At 40.3% G+C, this 18,700-nt stretch overlaps 1 protein-coding gene and 1 non-coding gene across 2 annotated transcripts; both read right to left on the bottom strand.

Annotated features, from left to right (window-relative positions):
- Nucleotides 1-573: 573 nt before the first annotated feature.
- LOC141423767 (U11 spliceosomal RNA) lies at nucleotides 574-701 on the bottom strand. Its single transcript, XR_012448578.1, has one exon. It is a non-coding gene; the product is annotated as a U11 spliceosomal RNA (small nuclear RNA).
- A 3,086-nt stretch (nucleotides 702-3,787) lies between these two features.
- On the bottom strand, nucleotides 3,788-4,236 carry LOC109694369 (signal-regulatory protein delta). The gene is given in 2 exon segments (XM_074075252.1): nucleotides 3,788-4,077; nucleotides 4,080-4,236. Coding segments are annotated over 2 exon segments (447 nt in total).
- Nucleotides 4,237-18,700: the final 14,464 nt, after the last annotated feature.

Below are 18,700 nucleotides of genomic sequence, written 5' to 3'. Positions count from 1 at the left end.
CTGCACTTGGATATTCATTTATTTCCCTAGATTTGGAAAGTTTTATACTATAATTTCATTGAACAATTTTTCTGTGCCTTTGGTCAGTATCTCAGATCCCTATTCCACATAAAAGATTCATAGGTATGTTCTCTTAATTATGTCCCAGATGTCTTGAATATTGTGGCCATGATTGGTTGTTTTTTTCTTTATTGGTCTCTGAATGTAACTATTGCTCAACCTTGGCTTCAATTCCTGATGTTTTTTCTTCTACCTGGTATAGTCTATTGGTGATACTTTGCATGAGGTTTTGGCTTTTTTTTTGGTTGTAGTGGGGTCTGAATGCAGGGTCTCAAGTTTGCTAGGCAGGCACCCTACCACTTGAGCCACTCTACAAGCCCTTCCCATGAGTTTTTAATTTGATTTGTTGAGGTCTTCACTTCCAAGATTTGTTTTTTAAGAATCTCTATCTCTTCACTGAATTTCTTATTCAAGTTGTTGAATTTCTCATCCAAGTATTGAATTGACTTCTTCACTTCATTCATCTCTCTTATGAATTCTCTCTGAGGTCACTAATCATTTTTTTTCTCCCAAAGGGCCTCAAGAGCAATGATTACCAGCTGTCCATGTACCAAAAAATTACTCTTCTGAAATTTCTTAAGGTTGATTCCTCATGCACAGCAATCAAGTTGCCCTACATGTGCCTACAGAAGCTTCTTTTTCATCATTTAAAAACTAGTTCTGTGAATTCTTTGTCTAGCTTTTATCAATACACCAGACCTGGCTCAGAGATCTCAGTCCTGCCTGGCAGCAAACCATAGGCAGCAGTGAGGGATCATCAGAGGCTGAGCAACCCACTGGCCATGGACTGGAGCTCTCAGTCTCACAGTAATCCACAGGTAATGGGGGCTCTTTCCTTGCCACAGAGGGTGAGGCCATTGACCACTATGCCTCCATGGCTGGAGTTCCCTGCTGCTTAAACTTTTCAGTGTGTCCTCATCTAACTTCCTCTTCTCCATGACTGCCTCTTATAGCCATCTTCCACCTAGACATTGTAGCAGTGTGTCACCAGAGTCTCTGATTTGTGATTGTTTTTCTTATTTTCAATTTTCCAGAGTAGCTCAGTCTCAAACAATGGACCTCCTCTTAATATGGTGAATGACTATAGCACTCTGAGATATTGGAGTGATGCATTGGATTTGTTTTCCAGTGCTAGCCTGCCACACAGGAGGAGTCACTGTCACACCAGTGAGAACTGTGTGCTTCTCTGCAGGCTTGGACTGCCAGTCCATTGTCACCAGGGTTGTATAACTCACTTTGTCTTCAGCTTCCCTTTCTTCTGGGGAGCCAGGGTTAGAACTGTGAATTGTGAATTGTTTCTGACTTTTCTCTGCATTGTCTTTCTGTTTCTGTATGCTTTTTTTTTGATGTCTGATGTTTTGCTCTTTCTTTCCTCAGAATACAGTCTTTCCTTTGCTATCCTGACTCTTATTTATGGAGTCACATGGAGAAAAGTTTTAGTCTACTATCTTACCTCAGAATCCCGATCTGCATTTCTTTAGGATCAGTTCTGGAGTTTTATTTTATTCACTAGATTGGGTCATATTTCCTTGTTTCTTTGAGTGCCCTCTGATCATTTGTTGGGATTTGGACATTTGAAAGCTAACTCTCCCCATTTTTAGGAACTGGGTATTGCAGGGGAAGACCTTCAACAATAGAACTCAAGCTAAAGATTTTGGAACTTCTGAAGCCTTTTCTGAGAGTTTGTCTCCTCTGAGTTTATTCCTATGTTTTTTAATTGTCTCAAATTTACAGCAGCATGCTTGTTTCTTCTTGAGAGCATGTGATCTCTTGCTCCCCTTGACATCTTCCCGTGGAGCTGCAGAATCTCTGCAGAGCTAATGAGCCTCAGTAATTGCCTCTGATTTCCACAACTTCCAACTGTGCTGCTGTTTATGTCAGCACCCTAAGGCAGATGAGACAGAAAAACATCCCTTGGGCATCTCCCAGACAATCCAAAAATGTTGGATATGTGGTCCACTCTTTTGTTTCCATCTCAAGGGAGGATCTCTAATATGGGAGATTTCCTCCTGGTTGCAGTGACTGGGTAGGGAAGAAAGCACGAGTGTGCAAAATGTACAAACCTTCCTACCACTTTTGCTGGAATTCCTTCTTGGTTTTGCATTGGCTTGGGTGCTGCTACTTCTCAGATGATCTCTAGAGTTCTCTTCAAGGTATTCTGGTCCATATATTTTTGTTAATTCAGTGTTTTCATGGAAGAATGCTGATGTCATTCCTCTAAATGAAAAAACAAACTTTTTCAATTCTGAGGATTGAACTCAGGGCCTTGTGGTTGCTAGGCACGTGCCTACCAGTTGAGTTATTCTCCCAGCTCTTTTGCTTTTATTTTGTTCTTAAGACAAGGTTATCACTACCTTTGCTTGGGCTGACCTCAAATTTGCTATCTTTCTTCCTTCACCTCCTGAGTAGCTGGGATTATGGGTATGTACCACCATACCTGGCTTCTAAATGAATTTAACATATTTCACCAGTTTTTCTGTAGTGACTCTCAAGATATCTTGCCATCCATATAGGTTTGCTTGTGTTCTTTTAAGCCCAAAATCTTGTGGAAATTAGTTATAGCAACCACAAGAAACTAATAGATAGTTCAGTATTTCAAATATATATGTGTATATTTATGTGGAAATGACATAAACTTAGGACTTCTGAGTTTTAGAGTTGGTATTTTAAAAGGGAAATGGTATCTAATCACAATTATTCCTCTCTAAATTATTTTAATGCATTTCATCTCCAGTATAACTCAGGCTTTCTCTTGGGTTTATGACCCAAAGTATGCTGGAAATGACTGATCTGAGTTCTGATATCCATTTCCTACATTACTTTAGACAGGGCAACTAACCTCTATGTGTGGGTCTCAACTACCTCAACTCTTAAATGAAGATTTTGGGGGCATGGGAAGATTTATTTTGCTTTCAATTGCTTAATGTTTACTTCATGGGGTTGAAGATTTCTGGACCATAGCACCTCCTCTTTCTGGCAATGAGTGAGTGAGTTAAATGTTGGCCACAGAACATTTTTGTAGGAAAGCTTAATTCAAATGCTTTCTGAGACTCATTTATGGATGCTGGGAGGGATAAGCTCTCTTTACACACTGGTTTCCAAGCTGGGATAATGGATGTCAACATTTTCTTCATTTATTTTCTATAACATATGAAGGCCTTTGTGCATCAGGAGAAAAATATGAGTAAAAATGCGAGAAATACAAAAGGTAAGTATCTTGATGGCACTAAGCCACAACATACACTTTAGTTCCTGGTTCCTAAAGTTCTTCTTTGTACTTGCAATTCCACAGGTGGGATTAGAACCAGACAGTATATCTGTGCAGTGTTATCAACTCATGCTTGACATTACTGCCTCCATCTACAGCAGATTTTTTTTCTTAATGTGGTTCTTCTCATGGTTAGAAGATATCTACCTGGAGCACCTGGTACACACTGATTTTTTGTTCCCAGACAACAGTGCAGAGAATTGCTTCAGTTTCCCAAATTTCTCTGCAAACCCTTTCCTTTGTGTTATGGACCCATACTGGATCTAACTAGTCCCATATTTGAATCAGTTTCTAGTAGGGAGATACAAAGTTATCTTACTGGTTCAGTTTAGCTATCAGGGTTGGTTTAATGTTGGGAACTCAACCAAATATGTCTTATCACCCAATGAACCTGTCTGAATCTTAGTTTATCCTCCTATAAGAATCCCTAGCTCACAATTTGCTATGAGAATGATGAAATCAAGAGTAAGTTGTGCCTTCAATTATATTTACATAATGTAGTTGTTTAGCACAGTAGAGGACAGAAGGGGCTAACTCAGTCACAAGCACCTGGATGCCCTGCCCTGGCTGATACTCCTAGCTAGGCTTCCCTCTTTTGAACTTTGCTCAATAGTAGGTGCCAGCATCTGCAAGAGAGATTTTATTGATGTTAATGGAAAAGTCTGTGTTGCCAGGTTTGGTGGCATCTCCAATTGCTTTTACTCTGGGAAAGCTACCTTTCTTGAAATTGTAGATTAATTTCCAATTTGCCCAGATCCCTTAAACCACAGGACAGTTCCTCTGAGGAGGATATGTGGTACAGTGCAACTCAAGATGATTGTGTCCTCAGTTGATACAGTCTGTGACATCTCACTGTGTTTCACCTGGGACACCTTGTATGTGGTTCCTGGAAAGAAACTGAAAATCATTTCTCATTTCCCCTTCCTTGGTTTAGGCAAACCTGAGAAACTTGGATGCAGGTCATGACTGGATGTCATTCATCAATTCTATTAATGACATGCTTGACTGCCCCACACACTGAGTATAGAGAAGTCTTCATCCCCTTGATGCTGACAGGGGAGTCAGTCCAGAGGACCAGATACACTACCTCCTCAGTTCCTAACCAAGGTAAGAGGAAGTGTGTGACCATCATCCAGGGTTAGCATTCATAGAAACAAACTAGCTCTTCTAACCTTATACCCTGAGGACTTACTTAAATTTGGAGGTAGGCAAAACTCTCCTTCCATCCTGCACCTCCAGTGAATTTGGGATTGACCTTCATTCCTCTTCAGAAGGTTGAGAGTCACTGGAATTTCTGAAGAGATTAGTGATGAGAGTTATGAAGAAAGAGGAAGTCAAGAAAAAGGATAGCTAAGAAGATGGGCCTATGGGAATACTATGTTCATGGAAACATAGGGAAGGAAGGGACAATTCATTCTCCAAAGCAGGAAAAAAGTAGAGCTTCAAAATCTTTCATCAATTTGGAGTGTTCACACCTGACCTCCAATTTCTCTTACAATCACCATCCCTACCTCATACTGTGTTGGGTCCTGGAAATAATCTCCTCTTCAGATTGGAAAATCATTAAAATTAGATTGCTTATGGGGCAAGTTGCAGGTAAAGGGAATTCTTGCCTGGTAGGGCAGGAGACGGTGGCAGAAAAGTAGCCAGCATTTATACCAGTTAGTTTAAAGGTTATCTGGGTATTTTTCATGACCAGTAGCATGCCATGAGATGTGCCTGGATTCAAGGGAAACACTATTGGAGAATAGAAGTCCTCTTAGTCTGACTGCATTTCATGAAATTAATTAAGAGGGTGATGAGGAAAGAATACAGGTTTTCTTCAGTGCCTAAGAAAACATGGAATGAGGGAGTGGAATCTCAAGCAGACCTGGAAAAGCCCAGCTCTCAGGAGTATGACTCAACCCCTCAGGAGGGTTTTCTGCAAACCCAGTCTTGGAGAGTGTGACACATGTAACCCCTCCTTCTGGTCTCACAATTCCCAGAAGCAGCTCTGAGCATGGAGTTGTTATACACTTAGTTATTGATTTGCTGTATGGCCAACATGGTCCTAGACTGGAGCTGAAACCTGCTACCAAGCCCAATCACATCCCAGTTGGTACTGGGACTGGTGAGGAGAATCACACAAGCCTGAGGATCTCTCTGTTTTGGCTTAGCAGATTTTGGGGTATTTGAGGGCAAACTTCCCTATGTTGGGATTCCATTCTGAAGCCAAAAGATAAAATTAAATCTCAAAGGTCTTTGAGTAAAAGTTTTTCTTTCTTCTTCCTTCCTTCCTTCCTTTCTTTCTTTTTCTTTCTTCTCTCTCTCTCTCTCTCTCTCTCTCTCTTCCTCCTTCCCTCCTTCCCTCCCTCCCTTTCTTTCTGAATCATAGCTGGGCATGGTGGAGCTTGCCTATAAATCCTAGCACTTGGGAGGCTAAGACAGGAGAATTGTGAAGTAAAGACCAGCCTTAACTGTGTAGTGAGACCTTGTTTAAAAAAACAAGTCACCATATATATATATGTACATAAACACACACATATAAAATGTTTATACTTGAGCTCAGGTTTGTTCTTAAAACCTTAGAAAGCCAGTTAGCTTTCTAGGTCTTAGTTTTTGTACTGCTTGCACTATGCACTATGCATATATAGTTGAACTTTGCTTACTTATTATCTTTTTATTTAGGAATTTACCTTCCCATACCCATGAATTCTGGTGAAATTGGCTCTCAGAGAAGGACATGACCTGTCAACATGCCTTGATATTTGGCATGAGACCATACAATATTTTATCAGAAGGGACATCTGTAGAATCTTAGCTTACAGTGTTGTTTGTAGAAGAAGGACAAAGTATCCAGTATGCAATCATGATTTGGTGCATAGAAGGGTTTTTATTTATTTTTTTGTGGTACTGGGATTTGAACTCAGGGTCTCACACTTACTAGGCAGAGCACACTACCACTTGAGCCATGTCTCCAACCCTTTTTTGCTTTGGTTATTTTTTGAATAGGGTCTTTCTTGCTTCTTTTGCCTGGGGCTGGCCTCAGACTGTGGTCCTCCTACCTATGTTTCTTGTAGTTAGGGTTACAGGTGTGTACCACCATGTCTGGCTAAAGGCTTTTTAAACATTCATTTCAAAAACTCAGAGGATGGAGTGTATCAGGCTGTACTTACCTTTCACAGACATATAGGTGCCTGGACAAGACATAAACTCCATATCAGGATGCCCTTTCTTTAGCTTCACACAGTAGTAGGTGTTGACATCCTTTGGTAACAGGTCAAATGTGGATGGAATAGTCTATTTTATTGGTTATTGTGTTCTCTACTTGGGTTACTTGGGGAAAGTGGCTTCCATTGAAACTGTAGATTAATTGTCATTCTAGCCCAGCTAGAATGAGATGGTCCCTTTTGGTGACAGAGCAGACAAGGTTTTGGTGCAGGACAAAGTTGCACTATCTCCAGCATTGACCAATACTTTCAGATTGGTCCACCCTGAAATTTCATCTTAAGTCCCTAGAAAGAAACCTAGAGTCATCTCTCATGTTATAGTCTTGTCCCAAAAGGGTTTGAGGCTATAGGTGAAGGTGGGGTCTCATTAAACTACCTTTACTTCAGCATCATGTAATGGCATCAATCATAGGAAAGTTACAATGTTTGGTGCCACATGGGATCTAGGGAATGAAATCAGTGGATAGATTGGTAAATGATCATTCTTTCTGTGTTGGGATATGGGAACGGTCTAGCACTAAGTAAACATATTTTGAATAACTAGATGAATAGTTTTTTTTTTTTGTGGTACTGGGGCTTGAACTCAGGTCCTTTACCTTGAGCCACTCCACCAGTCCTATTTTTGTGAAGGTTTTTTGAGATAAGGTCTTGCAAACAATTTACCCAGGCTGACTACTAAACATGATCGTCCTGATCTCTGCCTCCTGAGTAGCTAGAATTACAGGCATGAGCCACCAGTGCCCAGCTAGATGAATATGTTTTTATTAAGCAAAAAATGAAAAGTAGAATTTGATTCAGATTTTTCCAATTGTCTCACAATGACCTCATGCTAAGGTCAATATATTGAGAGCCACTGTACTGTGTTCAGAGAGTGACCTATATGTGGAGGCAGCTACCTTATTGTGTGAAAGCCCTCTCATCCACTTCTTCCAAAATAAGTGCTGAAGCACACATTCTCAATGAAGGTGATATTTTCCTGATGGGTGAAAGTTGATTCTTGGATTATGAAAACACCTTTGACATTAGAATGGTTTGTGTTTGTCAATATTCAGTCTTACCCCACAAAATCTTTTTCCTTAGTGCTTGATTGCTCTTGTTACATATATTCAGTATCACATAAGCAGCATCGGCAGACACTGAGCCCTGCAAGATAACAAAATGTACACAAGATAAATTCTGCAACATCAGAGCATTATTCACAATAGCCAAGACATGAAACAACCAAGGTGCCCATCAATGGGTGAATGGAGAAATAAAAAATGTGGTACATATATATGATACTGTGTAGTCTTAAAAAGAAAATTCTGTGATTTATAACAGCATGTAGGAACCTAGGGGATATGCTAAGTGAAATGAGTCAGGCCCAGAAGACAAACACCACACAATCTCACTTATATGTGGAATCTAAAAAGTCAAGCCTGCAGATGTGAAGTGTGGAAAGGTGGCTACTGGAAGCTGGGGGTTGGTGGTAGAAGATGTGGGTGGGGAAATGGCAGGTGTTGGACAAAGGGTGGCATGTTTCAGTTAACCAGGAGTTAATTGGTGATTTATTGCATGGCAAGGTGACTAAAGTTAGTAGTAATAGCTTGCATTGCTTAAAATAGCTAAAATTTTATGTATTTTCACCACTAACAAATGAAAGTATGTGAGATGATATATGTTATTGGCCAGATTTGATCATTATACAATGTGTATCTTTATTGAAATACCACATTGAATTCCATAATCATATAATTATTATTTGTGAATTAAAAATAAAACTTCAAAGGACATCAAGTTGTATGCCTTTAAAAGAAATACAAATTCTTTTTCTTTCTTTTTAAAAGTTCTATGAAGAACTTTTAAAAAACTGATTTCTCAGTCTTACTCAGTGTATTTGTTTTCCATTGATGAAAACAAATCACTACAAACTTTTTAGCTGCCAACAACACACGTTAGCTATTTCACAGGTTTTGTGAGTCTGTATTTCAGACACAGACTAGCTGGTTCTCTGCCTCAGTGTCTCACCCAGCTCTAATCAAGGTGCCACTGGACTGTGTTCCCATTTGGGGGTTCAACTGAAAAAGTTCATTCTAAGTTTACTTGAGTTGTTGGCAGAATTTAGGCCTTTGAGGTGTAGGACTGAGGCCCTCAGCTCCTTACCATGTGGGCTCCCTCCATAAGTAGTCTACACTATGACTGGTTTCTTTTTCAAGGCCAACTACAAGAGCAAGAGAAATGCAATGTGGTGAGTCTTCTCTAGTTCACTACTTCATATAGTCACCACTGCTAAGTGGAAATTGGGGCTCATTTATTCTCTAAATGTGAGCAAATCAGACAGTTCAACAGCAATCAGGACCCACAGAAGAGGCAGCAGGGAGGTGACTCAGCCAAGAGGAGGCAGCAGTGAGTCACCTGGCTGCTTCTGCTTGGTGCTCACAAGACCCATGAATTACCCCTGGTGGAGTGAGCAGTGGGGATGGTGGCTGGATTTGAAACCTCACTGGGGAAGCCAAACTGAATAGACAGATCTCTGAATTTTCACTGCACTTTCTGAAGTTACTCCAGGAGGGTGACCGAGAGCTGCTCAGAGTCTCAAAAGCGAAAAGCACTGCAAAGGTTGGAGATCTGTGCTGGGACCTGGGAATGTGGAATCACTGTTGGTGGAACTGGGTGGCTTCTAGCAAGCACGGCCTTTGGGAGGCCAAAGAAAATGGCTGTTCAATTTGATTTGAAATCCTCCAAAGCAGTTGAAGGGCCTGGATGGAGACTCTGCCACTCATTGACTTCTGGTATGGGGACCATGTTCCCCAGTGGATTGTGTGGTCTCTCCAGTTCATCATGGGTGGCTGGAGACTGTGTAGGCCTGGAGCAGCTCAGGATGCTTGGTATCCAGAGGACAGGGGAGGGATAAAGGCATCTAAGGACCAGCCTCACCAGCATTGGGTTAATCCCTGTTCAGCTGGAGACTGCATGAGTCAGTGAGTGAGAGAGGCTGGTGATTTCAGGCCACTTCAGTGGAAGTAGTGCTGATGATGACACCTTCATTTTTATCATTCCTGGAGGAAGAGAGCCAGTGGGAGGGGTGACTAAGGCAGGGACCACAGGGAGTGCATTTCCTCAGTGGGTGTGGCCTGCATGGGTGCAAAAGGGAAGTGCTACCTGGGAGAAAATCTCAGCTGTGTCATTTCCTCCTTTCTTCTAAGTTAGGGTGAAAACTATGTAATATATGTCACTGAGTTAAGAGTTACTTTCTCCAGCACTGATACAAAAATCCATAAATAATATTAAAAATTCTGTCATTTACTTATAATATATTAATTTCCTAAAATGAGAATTAATGTTTGGATCATTAACAGATGCCCCTTTCAAGCAGCCACACTCAGCCTCTGTCTACAAACCTGATAGAAAAATTCTAAAGTGAAATACTTTATGCATAAATTATGCATAAATATGTGTTCCTGTTTAACAGCATTTCTCCAAAAATGACATATTCCAATAGAATTTTCTATTTATAGAATTTTAACAGTATTGTTTCACTTTTCTACACATCTATGCATATGTATATATAATATTTAAGCTTATTTATATTCTTCTTTTGGGTTTATTATTTTCTCTATAATTAGCACAAAATGAGAAAATGTTAGGTTTCCATTTGAGTTAAAGTGGATGTTTTTCTTTTTTTAAACTGCTAGGGGTCAAACCTATGGCTTCAACTTTACTAGGCAAGCACTCTACCACTTGAGCTCATGTCCAGCTTTTTTTGTTCTTATTTTGATTTTGAGACAGAGTCTCACTATGTTTTATCAGGGCTGGCCTTGAACTCATGATCCTCCTGCCTCTGCCTTCCAAGTAGTCTGAGCAAAGCTCTCTGTCACTGTCCTTCTGGATTAACTTCAGAAAGTGGCATGGCTACAATGACTAGCTACAGAGGGCTTCTTGATTTGGCAGTTTATAAACAAGGTGATCATATAAGTTTGATATTTTGTGAAAAGAAAAAGAAAAACTAATGCTTCCAAATTTGGTGACCCCCCACTGAAAGGTTTTAAAAAACTGGATAGATTATGAGGACCAAAGAAAGCCCAGGACTAGATTCAAAAAACAATTGAAATTATAATTTACTAGCTTGCTACTGTAAGTTGAAGAATAAAGGCTCTGTCTGGGGATTAGGGGAAGATCAGCAGCTTTCTGTCTGGGATGGGGGGAAGATCAGCAGGAGTGGGGAGGGGAAAGGAAAAGGTTGGAGGGGCGAAGAGGATCTAAGTACATATGTACACGTTATCTATAGATATGTCTATATCTCTATGTCTATGTATGTATGTGTGTATGTATGTATGTATCTTTTTATCTATTTATGTACCTACCTATCTATCTATGGAGATAGCGTAATGAAAGCCACCAAACACTGAAAAAGTCTGGAGAAGGAGGGAGGTTAAGGGAATATAATAAGAAGGGAGTGAACTTGTTTAAAGCACACTGTACACATCCATGGAATGATCACAATGAAACCCCCTCATACTATCAATGTATGCTAACTTGAGAAAAAGAATAAAGGCTTCTAAGAGCCAGAGGAAGAGCAAGCAAACTACAACTAAGGTTGTAAAAGTAGATCCAGCAAGGTAAGCACAAGAATTCTGGCTTCGTACAGTAAGGAATATGACATGTTCCTCCTTTCTGGTTGATCTCATGAGCAGTATTTAGTTTAGGTTCAGTAATTTCAAATAAATTTAGAACTCCTGAAATGATACTTTATGTCATTCTTCTCTTTAAGCAAGTTATGAACAATTGTAAGCCTATTGTCATTTCCAGAACATCTGTTACAATTGAATCTCCTCTTCTGATTGTGTTGCACACAGAGCTTTCATAATCCTTTAAGCTGACTTTTCTTTGACCTAATCTAAATGAATGCAAAGACAGACAATCACTAAGCTCTTTTAAACCTTGACACCAAATATCTGGGTAATGTTTAGAATGAGGATTTCCTAGTCATAAAATCAAGATTTTTTTCTTAAAACAGGATACGTCTACAAATTCTTTGTAAATACTTATTAGGAGTGTTTAAGTTTATTTAAGTATCCAAAAGCTAGCAAAATGCCTCATGGGTGTGCTCAGTCATCACTGTGAGATCTTACCTGTCCACCACTTCAGCTCCCCCTTTTAATAATGTTAAATAGAGTATGCACATATGAATAATAAAAGAAAAAGGAAAAAAAATGTTAAATAGAATAAAATCTATGATCTTTAACTATGCATTGTTGTTATGCTATCTTGAAAAGTTATTACCTGTGCACTATACATGATATAAAAGTAAAATAAAGATTCATCAGAATTGTTTTTCTCAGAGGGAAACTCATCCATCATCCAGTCTTCCATCATTAAGCATTATTATAGCAATAGGTTTTTCTAGGTGATTGACATCAAATTGAAGAAGTTCCCCTTCTCTTCCAAGTTGGCTGAGAGTTTGTATCATGAATGGGTGTTAGATTTTGTGAAATTCTTTTTTTTGAAAAGTATTTTATTGTTTTTACATGTACTTATATGTGTATACATTATTTGGGTAACCTCCCCCCCCCCCCATGAAATTCTTTTTTGGCTCCAATTTCTATGATCATACAGATATTCTTCTTTAACTTTTGATGTGATGTTTGACAAAGATTGCTTTTCAGGTGTCCAAACATCTTTGCATGTATGGAGTAAGTCCAGTTAGTCATGGTTTTTATCTAATGTCCTTTCTCTGTTCTAGAATCCAGTCGGGATACCATGCTACCTTGACTTGAGTGTCTCCGAGGCTCCTCTAGGCTGTGACACTTTTTCAGACTTCCCTTGACTTTGATGGTCTTAACAGTTTTGGTGACAGTAAATTGTAGATGCCCCTCTATTGAAATCTGTCTGGTGGTTTTCTCATGATTGCACTGGGGTTTTCATTTTGGGGAGGGAGGTTGCAGAGGAAAAGTGCCATTTCCTCACATTGTATCATTGCTCCATCTTCGTGACATCATTTTTGCCTGCTGACATTGGCTTGCAGTTGTTGGTGAACCCCTGTTCACCTTGCTGGGGTAGCATTTGTCATGTTTCTTTACTGTAAATTTACTTAATAACTGGAAAATTCTTTTCCCCTGTCTTTCCATATTGTATTCATTGGAAGAAAGTTGCTGTGCCAGTCCACACTTCAAGAGTGATAATTGTGTTCCACCTCTGTTAGAGTGAAAGTCTCTTTAAATTATCAGGGACTCTTCTGCAAAGAAGATTAGGCTCCTCTTATTCATCAATTTGTTCAATCACTAATTTACATAGACTAATGATATTTGTTTTTGATTTTGGGTTTTGCTGCTTTATTTATTTCATTGCTCAAATTGTTCTGGTTTGGCCACTGGGAGCCCTTTCAGTTCATTCTTTCATTCCTTTGACATACTTCAATCAATGTAGGTTTTTGTTTGGAGTCTGTTTTTTAAAAGCACTTCCTTGTTACTATAGTTTGGATCTTAAATGTTCTCCCAAAAGGCTTAGAGTCCATCTTGGCATAATTAGGAGGTGATGGAAACTTTAAGAGATGGGGCCTAGTAGGAAGTCTTAAGTCATTTGGAGCATGCCCCCAAATGATTGTGGGACCTCAGTCTTTTCTCCTTTTTTTGGCTTCTCAGCTACTATGAGGTGAACAGCTTCCTCTACCACACTCTCCCTCCATGACAAGCTGCTTCACCACAGACCAAAAGGGAGCAGAGCCAGCTGACCATGGACTTAAACCTCCCAAACCAGAAGCTCAAATAGATCTTTCCTCATTATAAGTTGTCATAGTAATGAAAGTCAACTAACTTATTTTATAGAGAATGTTGAATTTTCATGGGATATTTTTTTTAAATACAAAGAAGATAGAAAAGTCTTTAAAGAAAAGAGCTGGAGAACAGGAAAGAAAATGAAGAATAGTTTTGTATAGAAATCATATCTAGAAGAAACCAATATCCCGATATCCTCAATGATATATTCATTCATTTATTGACAAAATTCTTTGATGACTACCATAATGATAGGCATTGTTATGGCAACTGAGGCTACAGATAGTCCCTCTCCTGCCAGACTGACATTCTATTTGATGAAGACAGGCAAATAAAGACATTCTCACTTTGGTGCTGATATGCATGAATTTCAACTGTCACAGTTTAAATAACACCAGTCTGCCAGCACAAGGCACAGATTTCAGCTAATCAAGTAGATTTATCATGAGTAACTAGACAAAGCACAAACTTCAGTGCTAGCTCTTTAATCCACAAATGACTATGTGAGTGAGAAATGCTCATCACCAGCAGTGACCAATCACATCACTCCATTGGTGATTGGTTGGTTCCAGTGAGCATCAGTTTTACACAGACAGCAAAGCAGGTAGACGTGTTGCCTTCTTGTTTTCCAGTGTTGGATTTACATTGTATTTTATAAAAAAGAATAATCAAAAGAGGGAATTTGCAACACACAAAAAAGCGTAGTGAAGAATCTAGAAGAGAGAATGCTGGAAGTGAGATTCAAGTTGATGGAAGTGAAGTTGTAGAAGTATAAATAGCTGACCGCAGTGCGTTAGCACTGACCCTGTTTGGGGTTAACTTGGGGCAACCTTACTGATATCAATGAGGAAAGTAGTGGTGTCAAAAAGGGGAAGGTGTCTCAGAGGAAGTGACACCAGCAAAACTTCACATTAAAGGAACTTTTGGAGAGATTTTACAGTATTGACGATACAAAGGCTAAAATGCTGGAAACTGGTCTAAACATACAAAGGAGGGTAAAATTAACCAAAGAGTAATAAAGATGCTTGTTTCACATTGTTATTACAGAAGACAGAAACACTATTCATACTACTCTTGATACATTTTTACAAAGAAACAAAACATTTTAAGCATCAATGTTTCTAATGTTTCAAGTTATAGTAAACTCATTAGCTTTTTCTTTCATTGTTACTTTATTGTTATTTTTACATTTCCCCATACATTTGTAATGACACTATGAGGATTCTTAACATTTGATAAAAATTGTGTCAGAGAAAGACCTTATTTTCCCAAATGAATATGGAGATGGCCTCCAAGGGGTCCAGTTTGCACAGCCATTTTTGCAATCCTGCTCCTTGATGAGAGTGAGGACTGCCTGCATCTGATACAATACAGATGTTAGTAAGGGTTGAGGAAAAACATTATTCAGGGCAAGAGGAATTGGAAGTCAGGTAGAGAGGGGAATTCAAGTGTTCTTTATGGAGATATAAGGAATGTGCCTTAAGAAAGTGACATTGAGCAGTGACAAGAAAGAAGAGAGAGCATGTCCATGCAGACATGTAGGGAGGAAGAAGAAGGACTCAATTTGACTCACATTTCCACAGAATCCCTGAGAATGACACAGGGGAGGTTAAGATGCTCTAGCAATGGTCCTGAAGGAGATGGAGCTGGCTGGGTCTAGGCAGCAGTGGAGGTGAGCCATGTGCAGACTGTGGACAGAGCTCAGTGCTGTGCTGCACTGGCATGAACTTGTCAGGTCTTTTGCACTCTGATTGTTGAACTGTTGGTAACTGGAAATTGGCTACTTTGGGAGTATTTATATGATGGGAATACTCAAGTACTACAAATCAGCATTTACTTCTTTTCAGGGTCAATTTTAGAATATTTATCATCTAACCAGTGAACATAAGAATTTTAAAGACAAGTTGTATAGGGGGACCAGGCAGTGGTGGCTCATGCCTGTAATCCTAGCTACTCGAGAAGCAGAGATTAGGAGTATGGCAGTTTGAAGCCAGTCCAGGGAAATAGCTCATGAGACCTTATCTTGAAAATACCCAATACAAAAAAGGGCTGGTGGAGTGGCTCAAGTCGTAGAGCACTTACCTAGTAAGCATGAGGCCCTGAGATCATACCACCAATATCACCATCAAAGAAAAAAAGTACTAAAGGGGAAAGAAAAGAAAGAGAATAAAGAATGACTCAAGAATCCTCAAGACTAAGGATTGTCATGACATTTGTACCAGGACTGGGAAGAAAGCAAGGTGATAGAAGAATGGGTGCTGTCATCAGAGAGAGAGAAGAGTAGGTTTTTGGTAGAGGGGGTCTGAGGAATAGGACATTTGGGTAAAGAGGAAGAATAATTGTTTTTCCCTTCATGGAGGTTCACTTGAGAACCTCATCAAAGCTAAAGAGCTGGTGTAGGCAGGAATCCTGAAACAGATGTAGCCTGGAGGGTGTGGACTAGGGTGTGTGGTGATGGTCAACCTGGAGGCCATGGATGGGAGATTCTCTGATGTGCCCACACTGGGCTGGTTTCTCACATCCTCTGGAGGGGTCCTGAGTCAGGGCCCAGAGCCAGTTCCAGGTTCCTGCTGAAGAGCAGGAATGTAGACCCAACTCTGTGGTATCAAGGAGCAGTGGAACCTGTGGGCTTGCAGTGTCCTGGGCATGGTGGCATCTGGAGCAGAGTTCACATCAGCTCTGTCCTGGGCTGAGCATCTCCATGTGAGGAGGCAGCAGAGAGTGAGGGTCCCATGTGGCCGTGGAGGAAGGGAGGAGCTGTGGAGAAACAGGTTGCACTGAATACTCCTCACATATTCATGAACTGTGTCCTGAGTGCTGTTATGTCCCCAGTGCTGCTCCCCTCCTGGGATGCCTGTCATGATTGGATAGCCAGCCCCTGGGACATGACTGTCACCTCAGTCTTCTGCCTGAGTCCAGACTCTCTTTCCTTGTCCTTTCTGCTGATCACAGGGACAAGGAATTGGGAACTGGTCAATATATGGCTGTGGCATAGGATGGCAGGAATAGAAGACTCTAGTCTCTTTGGGATTTAGTCCATAGGGGAAAGAGTTGAAGAAGTCGAAGGACTTCTTGGTAGCTCTATAGATTCCTTTCTCCTGGGGACAGAGGCTCATGTCCTACCCACAATCATAAAGCAGCAGAGCTACAGAGGACATTGGATCTTCAACATCAAGGATCTGCTTTGCTGGGAAAAGGCCCTGATGGGGAGTTGTGAGGTAGGGCCATAGGAGTCAAAGACTCAAAGTTTTTCACTTGACTTCTGAGGTGCTGATCACGATTACAGCACAATATCTTAAAAAATAACTGAAGGCACCTGTGTGTTTTAGCCAAAGTAAAAATGCTTCTCCTAGCCAGGTATAGGACTCATCCTGTAATCCTACCATTCAGGAGACTGAAACAGGTGAATCAAGATTTTGAGGCCATCTTGGGTTACATAGCTAAATCCTATCTCAGAACAAAAAGAAAAATAAGAACGGTAAAACCTCAATGCTTATATCACATCATTTAATGCTCACTGCAAGCCCAGAGTGGGACTGGGGGACAGGAATGTTTGTGGTCCCACTTTATAGATGAGGATCTGGAAGGAGCAACACCACAGTTTTCATGAGCTGATCCTATGGGTTTCAGCTCTCATGGTGGTACCCAGGCTTGGCAGAGATAAGAGCAAAAGTCTCAAGTCAGTCATCTAAACCTAACTCAGGAAACTACACAAAGAAGAGCAAAATAAGCCAAGGTGAAGGAAACAGTAAAAAGAGAAAACAGAAGAAAATCATTGAAATGAAAACAGAGAATAAAGAGGATCATTGAAATAAGGAGGAGGTCCTTTGTAAAGATCAGTAAAATTGGAAAATTTCTAATAAAACTGATTAAATAAAAGGGAAATGACACATTTCCTCTCTCAAGATTGAAACAGAGGCATCACTACAGACTCTGGAGACACCAAAAAGATAATAAGGGGATATTATGAGGCATTTTCTATGCAGAAATTTGACACCTGAGATAAAACGAACCAAAAATTCTTCAAAAAGCAAACCAACCACATGAAATGGTTAAGGTAAGTGACCCTAATTCTTGAGGGAAATTAAATTCATCATTTTTGAAACTTCAGAAAAGATTTCTTGAGATCATGATGTTTTTCTGATGAAAAATTGACCAAGCATTTAAGAGTTTAAACAAGTAATCTTTTGGTACATAAAAAACAGCTTAAAAAGTATTTTTCAAAACTAGACGATTATTTATGGTTATTTATTTATTTATGTCACTGGGGATTGAACCCAGGGCCTTTTGCTTGTTAGGCAGGTGTTCTACCATTTGAGCTTCACCCTTGCCCAGACGATTATTATTTTATTCACTATGACAATGAAGTCAGTTTTCCAAACAAAGTCCTTAGTCATTTGCCCACCCAACATGGACTCCATTGCCCTGGATGTTCACCCTGATGAAGCTCTCAGTGGATGTGATTATGCAGTTTCTATACATCTCTTATTATAAGAGAGCTTGTCCTCCTCCTGTGTTTACTCTTCCTGTAGGCAGGGAGAGGGGCAAATTGGTGATGCAGTGTCCACCCAGCAGATAAGGCCCACGACATAGGCCATGTTGTAAGGAGCCCAAACATGAAGTTGAGAGCTCCTCCTAGGCTCTCATGACAGGGAGGTAACACATATTTGTCATAGGAAAGGGGACTCAGGCCAACAGTAGGTCCTCAGGACAATGACCATGGAGAGGGGTTATTGCATTAATTAGCACAAATTTGCCTTACAGGCTTGTGGTGGCCTTGTCTTTAGGAACCTTGGATATCCCTTGATTAGTTCATGCCAGTCACCCAAGAACAAGGGTACATCAGCAACATCCCTGATTGCTCCCCAGTCCTAGTTCTCCTCTCGCATAAGGAGGTTGAAGAAGGAGAGGTGACCACAGATAAACTTATATTTCCAAGCGGTGAATGTACAGTGAGGGTCAGGATTGTTTTGGGTCCATCATCACAAACCAGGAGACAGAAGGTCCTGTTGCGACCACTCATGGCTCTCTTTGGTGCCTAGTCCCCACTTAAACCCCACATCCTCAGGGAAGCCTTTTAGAGTTACACCCAGCAGGGGCCAGAGTCTGCTGGGTGAGGACCCATATGCATGTAGAAAAGTCTAAGATGGAAAAAAGATTGGGCAAAGGTTAAAAAAAGAAAGGAGGAGGAAGAGAGTCATGAGAAAGGAGAAGGTAACAACTGTTGGGTGAAGAAGGCAAGAGGCAGGGTCTAGGACAGCTTTCTTCATTAATGTCTCTTGATGTCAAAAGATCCATCAAGATATGAATGAAACTATTACCACTGGTAACCCTCAAGGTGTAGAATTTAAGGAACAAGAGCTGACTTTAAAATTTTACTATGTATTTACAGATATTTAGATTGTTCTGTA

This window comes from Castor canadensis, chromosome 5, assembly GCF_047511655.1.
Source record: "Castor canadensis chromosome 5, mCasCan1.hap1v2, whole genome shotgun sequence".
In the NCBI taxonomy this organism is placed as follows: domain Eukaryota; kingdom Metazoa; phylum Chordata; class Mammalia; order Rodentia; family Castoridae; genus Castor; species Castor canadensis.
Note: the sequence above shows the minus strand (reverse complement) of the source record. Positions and strands in the feature narration are given on the sequence as shown.